At 43.3% G+C, this 13,271-nt stretch overlaps 1 protein-coding gene across 1 annotated transcript in view; it reads left to right on the top strand.

Annotated features, from left to right (window-relative positions):
* LOC145338897 (NACHT, LRR and PYD domains-containing protein 3-like) overlaps positions 1 to 13,271 on the top strand; it is a 51,247-nt gene that overhangs the window by 12,847 nt on the left and 25,129 nt on the right. Inside the window, exons 3-6 of the mRNA XM_080183293.1 lie at positions 1,523 to 1,694; positions 1,798 to 1,863; positions 3,792 to 5,529; positions 9,352 to 9,438. Coding sequence (XP_080039419.1) covers positions 1,523 to 1,694; positions 1,798 to 1,863; positions 3,792 to 5,529; positions 9,352 to 9,438 — 2,063 coding nt within the window. The remainder of the gene's footprint in view (positions 1 to 1,522; positions 1,695 to 1,797; positions 1,864 to 3,791; positions 5,530 to 9,351; positions 9,439 to 13,271) is intronic.

A 13,271-nucleotide genomic window follows, 5' to 3' on the forward strand; every position in this document is an offset into this window, starting at 1 on the left:
GGGGAAAAGAAGCTTCTGATGATCCACTCAGTTCATGCTCCTCATAATCTTGTAAACTTCTATCAGATCATCACTCCAGTGAGAAGAAAGTTTCTCCAACCTTTCCTCATAGCTAATGTCCTTCACACCAGGGAACATCCTGGTAAATCTATTCTGAACCCTCTCCAAAACCTCCATATCCTTCTGGTAGTGTGGCGACCAGAATTTAACACAATATTCCAACTAAGGTTCTATAACATGACTTGCCAATTTTTAGACTCAGTGCCCCAGGCGATGAAGGCCAGCATGCTGTATGCTGCCTTGATTACCTTCTCCATCTGCATTGCCACTTTCAGTGACCTGTGTAACTGTGCACTCAGATCCCTTTGCCTATCAATACTCCGAAGGGTTCTGCCATTTACTGTGTATTTCCTTTCTGTATTAGACATCAAAAACGCATTACCTCACACTTGTCCAATTTAAACCCCATCCGCCACCTCTCCGCCCAAGTCTCCAACTGATCTATATCCTGCTGTATTCTCTGATGTTCCTCATCGCTATCCACAAATCCATCAACCTTTGTCTCGTCAGCAAACTTACTAATCAAACCAGTTACATTTTCCCCCAAATCATTTTTATATATATATATATATGGCAAAGTTCCCAGCACTGATCTCTGACTACCGCCAGTTGTCACAGCCCTCCTTTCAGAAAGGTACCCTCCCACTGCTAATCCTCTGTCTTTGACTGAGCCAGTTTTGTATCCACCTTGCCAGCTCACCTCTGATCCCATGCATCTTCACCTTCTGCACCAGTCTGCCATGAGGGACCTTGTCAAAGGCCTTACTGAAGCCCATAGAGACAACATGCCCTACCCTCATCAATCATCTTCGTCACTTCCTCAAAAAACTCGATCTAGTTAGTGAGACACGGCCTCCCCTTCACAAGTACGTCCACTTATTTCCAAGTGGGAATAAATCCTGTTTTGAAGATTCCTGTCCAGTAATTTCCCTAGCACTGCTGGACATCATAATGGATAGCCATAATGGGCATTTGATACATCCTTAGCTAGTCTCCATTACAGGAGAACAGATGCACAAACAAGCTAACCTGCACATCTTTAGACTGTGGGAGGAAACCGGAGCATCTGGAGGAAACCCACACAGACATGAGGAGAATGTGCAAACTCCACACAGACAGTGACCTAAGCCAGGAATCGAATACAGGTCCCTGGAGCTGTGAAGCAGCAGTGCTAACCACTGTGTCAATGTGCCGTCCCATCGCGTTGGACACTGAAGGACAGACAACTAATCACATGATTTCTAGTTTAGTTGATTCACATTTGTTTATTGTTAATGATTGGAAGGAAATTTCAGGAGAATTTTCAGTCCGTGTTTATTATGGATCAGTCCTCGGCCCAGTGACTGATTTCTGAGCTGAAAACAACTGGGAAATCCCATCACTGAGCAGATCCTTTCCTTCTCATTCTCAGTGTTTATCTTTCACTCTGTGTCTCATTATTCTTCATTATTATTCATCATAGAAAGTCACTGATCTCGTGGATAAGGGAAACCGGGCGGACAGTTCCAAACTTCTCCTCAGTCTGGTGATGGGAAAAGGATCTCGGGCTCGAAGGGTGATGTGGGAATCCTTTGTGAGAATGCGTCACGGAGTCCCAAAGCTGGATAAAATACTGAAAGAAATACAGGAACTTGGTACGGTAAAATCACAGTGAATTCAATTTCCCATTTAAACACTGCCGATATCACTGTAATATTACACAGAGCTGTTTTCATGGAAGATCATTTATTTAAACAGGTGCTGATTCGTTTGATTATATGGACATCGCACGTGGTTTATCTGAATTACCCAGTAACCTGAAAGGTAAGAGAGGAAATGGAGATTATAAACCATTTCACTTCTGAGAATCTGAATGATTTTTTAAGAGATTGTGAAAATCTGGGATAGTGAAAATTAAAGACTGTGGAAATTGGGTAGAGCATGATTCGGTTTTATCATTAATACTCAACCATACATAGTTTCAAATTACAATTCATATCATCTCTCATTTTTTTCCCAAAATTATGTGACTAATGCATCTTTTCACTTAATCCAGCTGTTAATTGCTATTAATTCTGAAGTCTTGTACACACCCGGTCGAAACCCGGTACTGTGTGAATCTCAGTACAGAGTTCCTGTGTGTCTGGATGTTCTAACTAACAGAAAGAAAAGATTGGGGGTAAATGGGTGTTTTTTTCTGGTTGGCGATCAATGACTAGTGTGCCTCAGGGTTGAGACTGCAATTGTTTATGATTTACATTGATGATTTTGAGTTGGAGACCAAATGTAGCGTGTATGTCAAAATTGGCAGATGACACTAGGGTAAGTAGCAGAGAAAAGTGTGCAGAGGCTGATGAAAGTCTACAATGTAATATAGATAGTGTAAGTGAGTGGGCGAGGCTCTGGCAAATGGAGTACAATATTGATAAATGTGACGTCACCCATTTTGGTAGGAATAACAGTAAAATGGATTATTATTTAAATGGTAAAAAATTGCAGCATGCTGCTGTGCAGAGGGACCTGGGTGTCACTGTGCAAGAACTCAAATGTAATTTTGTCCTTCATTGATAGACGGATGGAGTTTAAAAACAGGGAGTCTATGTTGCAGCTGCACCAGGTGCTGGTAGGTTCACACCTGGAGTACTGTGTATAGATTTGGTTTCCTTCCTAGATAAAGATATACTGACACGAGAGGGGGCACCGTCAGCTCTGTGCCAGAGATCAGTGCGGAGCTGTATAAATTATTACAATGTGCATTTGAATCTGCTTAAAAGTCACTAGCAAGCCCAGCACTGAAATTTCCAGGCCCGTTAGCCTCTCGCCCTGTCACCACCTCACGTCAGGAGTTGTTCACTCCAACGGGATTTTGTAGGGAGCTGGCAAACAGACCCCACTGGAGTGAAGGGGATGACATCAAAGCCCCTAGGAGGGTGGAGGTGGCTGGGGTACCCTGGGCATTGCCAGCCTGGGCCCCTGGCACTGCCAAAGGGGCAGAGTCCTAATGTCCAGGACACCTTGGCACTGTCTACTGGGTATTGAGCAGTGCCAAGAGTTCAGGACCTAATGGGGATCTGGCCTGTGGGAGTGAGGGTGGGGAGTCCCACTTCCACTCTGCATTCTGGCTGAGTGACAGAGGGAGGGAGGACAGCGATTGGGGCTGGCCATCAGGGTGGGGAGAGGGGACCAGCCTGCTGGGGGGTGTGAAACCTATGTTGGGGTGGGGGGATGGGCCGGGACTGTGTGGGGGTGGAGGGTAATGATGTCCTGGGTGTGTTCATGGGGCTAACGACCAGGGTGCCGGCAGTGTGGGGTCACTATGCACGCGCCGATCTTTGTGCTGACACATCGCACACACACTGGCCACTCAGCGCGATGCTGCCGGTCTCTCCAACCGGAATAGGCTCCATTCACTGATCTTCCATCTGATTCACACTCGTCCACTCTGCTGTGCACAGATTGTGGGAGATTCATTCTGAAACTCCCGCTGAAAAGTCCAGCATGATTTACTCCAGTTTTTACACACATTCGACATTTAGATTCCTGTTTGGGAGAATCACCCCCAACATGTTATAGAAATATTGGAATTAAATGATGATCTGAAACTTTGTGGAAATTAATCATTGTCAAATGAGGTTTCCAATAACTCAATTTTATATCCTACTCAAACCTTGACTGACTGTAAAATAAATCCCTCAAATCAGCAAAGACAGTGTCTTAATGTAACTAACATTTTCTCTCTGCTCTGATTGAAGATCTCCAACAGAAACACAAGGAGACACTCCGGGTACAAACTGAAACTCTGAGAGTGAACACTATCCTCATAAAGGAGAAGGTTAAGATTTTCCAGCTGGTTGATCGATACGCTGAGCTAACGGTTATTTCCAATGTTCGAGATCGGACACTTGTCGAACATGAACTGCTGGCAAGAGGCCGAGACCATGAAGAATGGAGAGAGAAACATCTCCGGAGAGAACTGGAAAAAATCCGAAATGATCAATTGTTCCAGAGCAGCTTTTCCCAGAGAAAATCCAAATCTGGGAATTCAGCAGCAGTGAGCGGAGTCCCGGGAATCGGAAAAACAACAATGGTACAAAAGATTGTTTATGACTGGGCCACTGGGAAAATATACCCACACTTTCAATTTGTCTTCAGTTTTAAATTCCGGGATTTGAACACTATTAACTGTAGAATAAACCTGAGGAATCTGATATTGGATCAGTATCCTTACTTTGGGAATATTCTGGGAGAGCTCTGGAAGAACCCAGAGGGATTGCTGTTTATATTCGATGGTTTGGATGAATTCAAGGACACGATTGATTTTGCTGACAATCGGAGAAATACAGAACCTCAGTCCATGTGCACAGATCCTGAATGCTGGTGTGAAGTGTCTGACATTGTGTACAGTTTAATACAGCACAAGCTGCTCCCAGGATGTTCAGTGCTAGTGACCAGCCGCCCCACTGCATTACATTTATTAGAAAAGGCTGAGATCAGTGTCTGGGCTGAAATCCTGGGATTTGTTGGTGATGAACGGAAGGAATATTTCAACAAGTTTTTTGAAGATCAGGCGGTGGCAGCAGCTGTTTTCAAACATGTGGAGGAGAACGAGATCCTGTATACCATGTGTTACAACCCTTCCTACTGCTGGATCCTCGCTCTGTCACTGGGTCCCTTCTTTACACAAAGAGACAGGAAACAGCAGCAAGTTCCCAAGACCATCACCCAACTATATTCCTACTATATTTACAACATTCTGAAAAACCATAGCCGAGAGATTGAAAACCCCCGTGATGTGTTACTGAAGCTTGGTGAGATGGCCTACACAGGAGTCTCCCAGAAGAAGATTGTGTTTGGAAATGAAGATTTGATTGAGTACAATCTACAACCTTCCCAGTTCCTGTCTGGGTTCCTGATGGAACTTTTAGAGAGTGATGATTCTGCCCAGTGTGTGGTTTATACATTCCCACACCTCACCATCCAAGAGTTTGTATCTGCACTCACACAATTCCTGACTCCAGATCCCGGGGAGATCGGGAAACTCCTCAGTGAAGCCCACAGTGAGGCAGATGGGCGATTTGAGATATTTCTCCGTTTTGTTGCTGGTCTCTCCTCCCCACAGTCAGCTCGACCCCTGGAGAAGTTTCTGGGTCCATTTCTTCATCAAACAACCTGCCGAGTGATTGACTGGGTGAAGGAGAAGGTTGAAGGGCAGATTGAAGACACACAGACTGAAACTGGGAAAAGGAAGCTCCTGAACACATTCCACTACCTGTTTGAGTCTCAGAATAAAGCACTGGCTGAGAACACAGTGGGATCTGTGAAAACACTTTCATTTAGGGGATTGCGACTGACCCCGATTGACTGTGCAGTCCTGTCTCATGTCATTGGACTCTGTGATACAATAAAACACCTCGATCTGGAGGAATGCTACATTCAGTGTGAAGGTTTCCAGCGGCTGGGACCCGTTCTGCACAAGTGTCAGGAGTTGAGGTAACTGTTTGTTTGGTCTCATAGAGAATATTTCCATTGTTGAAAAACCATTTCCTTTGTTCTAATAAAACAGAGGCACGTTCAGTTAAGGAAGTCGAGAGAGAAACAATGTCCAGTGGTCACAGAGAAAGTGTGGGAGAATGGTGTAAAGTAATAATGTTCATTTCAGAGCAGCTGCAGATATGATGGGCCGATTGGTCTCATTCTGAACCTGTAATAAATCTATGATTCTCTGATAAAACTACATCATTTCAAGAAGGCAGATTCTCGTGGATAAATAGGCATGGGCAATAAATGTTGGCAAAACCAGCGATGATCACATTCCTTGAGTGAATGAAAGCATTATTGGGATACATTTTAAATAATTAGAGGTGTAAAGGCCTCACTACAAAATTTAAAAATAAATATTTCACTCTCCCAACAAAAACCATCTGATTCTGTATGATGCTAGAAAACAAAATTGTTTCTGTGTTCAGTACAGATTGTAGCTCATTATTATCAGGATTATTTTCCTATACGCTGCCTCTCATGTATTATAGTTGGTGTGTGTTATATCGGAAGTGTCCCTTTATAATTCATGTGATCACCGGTGACATCAGTCAGGGTTGAAGTGGAAGTTCAGTCTTGTATTAAACTTTACAGTGGGCAGTTATGTAAAAACCTCCCTGTTCGGTTACAGCAGCCCACCAGTTTTCTCTCTCACTGCAGCCTCATAAAACCTGAACCACTCACTGTGTTTAAAAATAGTTTTTTTCACACTGTATTTGCATCTTTTGCAAATCAATTTAAATCGTGTTGTTGATCCTTGTCCAAACAGCAAATGTTGATTTGCTACCTGCTCTGTCCAGCACCATCACTATTTTGAACATTTTAAATCTCCTCTTAGCATTCTTCCTTCCAAGGAGAACAACCTCTCCAATCGATCCTCGTGACTTAAGTTTCACATCCTTGTAGCCAATCTTGTAAACATCTTCAGCACTCTGTCCAATGTGTTCTAAGCCTTCCTAAAGTATGACACTGTGCAGTGAGATCTTTTTTCAGATTTGGCACAGCCTCCTTGCTCTTGTACTCTATGCCCCTATTGACAATGTTATGATCCCAGCTGATGTCTGGACAGTCAGGTCTAAGAGCAGAACACCGGCTTAGTAAATTGTGACTTTTACTTATTGTTTAGAAATGTAGATGAACAGAATAACAAGGCAGTTGATTAACTTTTAACAAAAGTCTAAAACCTTTGTTAAGAAAAATCTACAGTGCCCCACTACTTCACCCATCTAACTTCACAGATGTCTGCAGATCTGTAGGGATGACACGATTTATAGAATAGATCTTATGCTTTAATGTTCTCAGTAAGTACACAGTCAGTGTAAACCAACAAGCCACCCGTGGTCAGCTACCCCATCTCTGAAACCAAGTGACAGACGCCGCCCAAAGTAACTGCAGTGGATTCTTCTTCAAATCCCCCCCAAATGTTTGTAACAATGTGAGAAAACTCGTCTCACTGGGACTCTTCCTTCTGCTCCAGAAACTCCACTCCAGGGGAAAAACAGCCTTTGGAATCCTTTCCCAATCAACACTTCCTCTCAGATGCCTTCACCAAGGATCCCCCTCCAATATTCCAATGTTTCCTTTCAGTATTCCTCCATACTCAGCCAGGCCAACAGTACACAGCTCCTCTTGGCTGTATGAAGGTGTCACCAACTTTAGGATTATATCAGATGTCTGGATTCTCGTGAGCAAACTTTACCATGTCCACATTTAGCAGCTCTGTCTGTAACTGGGAGCCTCTCTCTGCTCCTCTCTTTAACTTCAGGAGCAGTAGCTTGTTCAGGTTCAGGTTTTATTGTCACTTTGACTTCTATCTTCCTGACACTCCTCTTTTCCTTCTTGGTTTCTGATGGTGATTTAAATTTTGGGTTCTGCTTTCTGAATCCCTGCATTGCCCTGCCTCTCCTGGCAGCCTCTGTAAACACCGTCTTGCTTCTTGGGTTAACTGGTTACAACTGAAACTCAGTGTTTCTATCATTCACTGTGGGTCTCTGAATATAAACAACCATTTTCTTAACCTCTATAACTCTTACAGTATTGTAACCCTTAAATTAAAATGCAGGGACAGTTTAAAGTGAAACCAGGCAGGCAGCTTTGTTTAACATGAAGTGAAATTAAAGTTTTGGCCCTTTCTGAGCTCACAAGCACAGAAACACAAATTAAACTTAAACTCATCTGATACCCACAAACATAAACTAATTCATAACAGTAAAACCTAAGATGCTGTATTCTTTATTAACTGCTACCTACACTTACCCTGCTAACAGCAATGATCGATGTACATATACGTCCAGTCCCTCTGATCCTGCAATCCGTTAACAATTCTACCGATTATTTTATATTGCTTCCTCATGTACATGTTTCCTGAAAGTCTCACCTCACCCGTCTCTGCATTGAACTTAATCTGCCTCCTATCTACACTCCACCATGGTCTGTTTTTCAGTCCCAAGCTCCCCTCCTCACAGTTTCCGATGCCTCAAAAAATTTCTGTGATCAACAAACTTTGAAATTTTCCTCAAGACTGTAAACACCGAGATGATTCATATATATCAGGGAAAAGCAGGAATCCCAATACTGACCGCTAGGATTCTCCACTACAGACACCCTCCAACCTGGAAAATATCCATTACTCTTTATTCATCCAATTTTGTATCCACATTAATACTTTCCCATTTATTTAATGAGCTTATGTCACAAGTCTGTTGTGTCACTGCATCAGATGATTTTTGAATATCCGTGTACACCACATCAACAACAGAACCGTCATTGACCCTTTCTGTTGCTTCCTCCAATTCACAGCAATATAAAGCCAGTAGCAAACAGCATGTTTTGTTTACCAACCAATGGATTTAGTTTTCCTCTATGTCACTATTTGATTCACCATTTCCCTTTTGAACTCAGTATGGGCCGCCTCAGAGTAGTTAAATGATTAACTGACCCTCCGACAATCAGCTAAGTTTAACAGCACTGCTCCAGGCTGGAGCCACAGACTTGACTAAATTAGATAGACCCACTCTTTTAGGTTGTGGTTATTGGCTCCTGGCCCTCCCTTCATCCACTCCAACAAACTGAGATAGATGATACAATGTCAATAGTTAAGAGGCACTAAGAGGGATCCACTCTCACAGCTTTACCATTTAACTCTCCGTAAAATCTACAATTCTCATAAAACCCTGGATTTATATAACAGCAGAAATGATTTGAATTTCCGGAAACGTAGCAGGGTCAGTGAGATTCAGGGGGGGTAATTCTGATGATCAGGAAATGAGACCAGAATGTGGGACATGTTTAAAATTACTTTCTTGTTCACAGGATATGGGCAGCTCCTCCTCTAGGGGCCATTAGCAGTGGGAAATAAATGCTGGTCTCGCCATCGGCACCCATATCTCATGGACAATTAAACAAAATATATATTTTGAGAGATGTAGAAGTGGATTCCCCCGGTAGGCAAACCAGTGAGAGTGAATTGTTCATCATTTTTCAATGCTGACTGTTGCCTTTTCCATTCAACAGAAAGGGTTTGATATGATTTGATTTATTATTGTCACATTTATTAGTGCCCAAGCATACCGTACAAAGAGAAGGAAAGGAAAGAGTCCAGAATGTAGTGTTACAGTCATAGCTAGGGTGTAGAGAAAGATCAACTTGGGTGAGGTATCGTAACTTAAATCAGTTCACCATTGGTGCTAAGTTTCTGACACAAAAATAGACCCAGCTATTTCTCCTGCTGAACATTAATCTGAATTTAATGTGTTTCTCACTTTCTCCATTCAGTCTGGGTGCCAATGAAGTGGGAGATTCAGGAGTGAAACTATTGTCTGCGGCTCTGAGGAATCCAGGATGTAAAATACAGAAACTGGAGTAAGTATCAGACTGTGTGAGATTGTGTTAATAATCAGTGAATGTCTAACACTGTAAATTATTATCAGTGTCAGTAATAGTGTCATTAATAACCATTCCACATCATTCCTGTCAGTATTTGTGTTAAACACCACGGATTCACTCTGATTCCTGAAATCTTTCTCTCTCTGATCTCCAGTTTGGAGAGTAACAGCCTCAGATATTCTCACCTCTGCTCTCAGTACAAACCAGTCAGTGATGTGTCTGAACCTGAGTTACAATAAACTGCGAGATTCAGGAGTGAAAGATTTAACTAATCATTTATAATTATTCTCAAAACCATTCATGAGAATAAAAAAGATGGAGAAAACAATTAAATGTTTATAGAATTACCAGATATGGCTGGTCACATGTTCAATTTAGTTTAATTTGTCATTCAGATTATAGATGTTTATGTCTATCGGCTTCTCAGTTTGATTAAACATAGAAAACTGCTGTATATTGGTAAGGCAGATTACAAACTACATGGAATTCTGATGAGTTTTATCCCGAGGGATCCACTCTCAAATTTATATTAAACGGAGCTTAAGGAGCATCTTAAAAGAGAATGCAGAGATGGAGGTGGGGAGGGTTATGAAGAGAATTCCAGAGCTTACAGCCCAGCAGTTCAAGGCACAGCTCAGCTGGAAATGGCAATAATCCCAGTGCAGAATAGTCTGAATCATGTCCCTATTAATAATGGACATTGTTTTTAAGAACACAAATAATGATACTAAATATACCATTGCTATCAGTATTCCTGTTATTAAAAACACTGTTCACTATTAGTAGACACATAATAAGTTTCGAAGCAAAGTTGGAGACCATGAAATAAAAGAGACAAAGGCAGGCTGGATATGAAGTTATCTGAGTGTCGCTGAACAGAGACTGATAGCCAAGTTCCACACACATGAGGACGGTCTCAACAGGGATCTTGGGTTCATGTCGCACTATCTGTAACCCCCGTGACTTGCCTGAGTTTGCAAAACCTCACTTACTGTACTGTCTGGAGACAATACACATCTCTTTAACCTGTGCTCAATGCTCCTTCCACTCACATTGTCAGCCACTTTAGGACTTGAACAGCAGGTTAGGTGTAAGGATTCGCATTCTGATCAGTAATCTGTAAACTGTCTGTGCTGTTATACGCTCTGTCTGAGGCCAGAACTCTCCATTCGCCTGACGTACAGGGAAACCTCGAAAGCTTGTGAGTTTACTATCAAATAAATCAGTTGGACTAAAACCTGGTGTTGTCAGACTTCTTACTGTGTTTACCCCAGTCCAACGCCGGCATCTCCACATCCTGACAGGAAGCAGGCAGGAGAGGGGAACTGTACCTTTTCATTTATAGGAAGCTGACAGTGGGCTTTCCCCAGCAACCAGTACTGTGTTACTATGATTCATTTTCTTTACATATATCACCAAATGAGAATTGGCTTTATCTAAAAATGAGATGTGAACCTGGTGAAGCTCCAGCACACGGCCACCAGACCACAGAGCGGATGTAGCATATGATAGACCGAGCTCCATCACACCAAAACCAATGGATCAGATTAGAGATTTACTGTCTTACCGTATCCAGTCAGAAATAGAGTTAGACATGCCACAAATGTTGGACATGCCGTTTACATTAGGCGACCCGGTGGCACAGTGGTTAACGCTGCTGCCTCACAACGCCAGGGACCAGGGTTCAATTCCAGCCTTGGGTGACATCATGTGTAGAGTTTGCACGTACTCCCAGTGTCTGTGTGGGTTTCCTCTGGGTTCTCCAATTTTCTCCCACTGTCCAGAGATCTGCAAGTTCGGTTGACTGGCTATGCTAAGTTGTCCTAAGTGTCTCAGGGTGTGTAGATTAGGGGGATCAGTGGGCCATATATGTGGAGTTACAGAGACAGGGCCTGGGTATGATATTCTTTCAAAGAATTGGTGAAGACTCGATGGGCCAAAGGGCCTCCTACACTGTGGGAATTGTATGATTCTATAAACATGCCACAAGAATTCCATCATTACTGATGAGGGAACCCAGAGCATCAGGGCCACCTTCAGCCAGAAGTGCTGAGTAGAATGATTAATCTCAGCCTCCTCCTGAGGTCCCAGCATTACAGATATCAATTTGATTCACTGTATGTGAGGTAAAGAAATGACTGAAGGCACTGCGTACTGTAAAATCTGCCAGCCTGGCAGTACCCCAGCAATGGTACTGAAGAATTGTGCTCCATAACTAACCATTCCCCGAGCCAAGCTGTTCCAGTACAGCTACAACACTGGATCTACCGGACAATGGGGAAAAAAGCAGGACAAATCCAATCTGGTGAATTACTACTCCATCAGTCTGCTCTTGATCAACAGAAAATGTGGAATCCTTCCAGTGCCGCATGATCATCACTGCAGGAGTTAGAACATAGAACATTACAGTGCAGAACAGGCCCTTCGGCCCACGATGTTGCGCCGACCAGTTAAAAAACAATGACCCTCTAACCTAAACCAATCCCTTTTCGTCCATAAACATATCCACGGATCTCTTAAATGCCCCCAAACTAGGCGCATTTACAGCGTTCCTCAGGGTGATGTCCGAAGCCCAACCACCTTCAATTGCTTTATCAATGACCTTCCTTCCATTATAAGGTCAGAGAGAGGATGTTCACTAATGATTGTACAATGTTCAGTACTGTTCACAATTCCTCAGATACTGAAGCAGTCCATGTCCGTAAACAGCAAGACCTGAACAAAACAGAAAATGCTGGAAAATCCCAGCATCCTGACAGCTTCTGTGGAGAGAGAACAGTGAACCCTTCGAGTCTGGATGACTCTTCAACAGATCTAATGTCTAAAGGTCTGAAGAACATTCAGGCGTAACCTGATAAATGGCAAGTAATGTTTCACTACACAAATGCCAGGGAAGGACCATCTCCAACAGAAGGGAATCAAAACCACAATCCCTTTACATTGAATGGCAGCACCATCACTGAATCCTCCACCATCAACATCCTGAGTGGTGGGGGCCGCACTGGGACCATTGAACAGACACTGAACTGTAAACACTGTGGCTCCAAGGGTAGATCACAGTCTGGGAATTCAGAGATGAGGAACTTGCCTCCTGCTCCCAAATTTTTGCCCAAGGCACAAGTCAGCAGTGTGATGGAATCTGCCCATCTTGCTGGATTGATGCAGCTTCAGAAACACTGAAGAATCTCATCCAGGGAAAAGGAGCCACTGGATCAGCTGGCCATTCACCAAATTAAACATTGACTGTCTCTACCACTGACACACAGTGGCAGGATTTTACCACATACAAGGTGGAATGGAGCAGCTCACCAAGGTTCCTGAGACAGCATCATCCAAACAGGCACTATCCATCACTGAGATGGGCAAGGATATCAGAAGGATGGAACACCAACCAGCTTCAGATTTCTTTCCAAACCACACACCATTCTGACTTGGAAAATATTGCTTTTCCATCACTGATGTGGGATCAGAATCCCAGATGTCCCTTCCTAACGGTTTTACAAAGAACAACACAGCACGGGAAACAGGCCCTTCGGCCCAACGAGCCCGCACTGCCATCTTAACAATGTATTTTTCCTACACCTCCCTTGACCCGTGTCTATGCTTATGGTACCCCCATTGGAAACCAGATTCAGGGGAGAATAATTTAGGGACAATTTGTTACACCAATCAGCCTAAGAGCACATCTTTGGGATGTGGGAGGAAACCGGAGCGCCCGGAGGAAACCCACGCAACCACAGGGAGAATGCACAAACTCCCACAGACACCGACCCAAATCCATGTATCTGCACAGCTAGCAGTGATAGTCA

Source organism: Carcharhinus amblyrhynchos, unplaced genomic scaffold, assembly GCF_965287045.1.
Source record: "Carcharhinus amblyrhynchos unplaced genomic scaffold, sCarAmb.v2.hapA chromosome_222, whole genome shotgun sequence".
Lineage (NCBI taxonomy): Eukaryota > Metazoa > Chordata > Chondrichthyes > Carcharhiniformes > Carcharhinidae > Carcharhinus > Carcharhinus amblyrhynchos.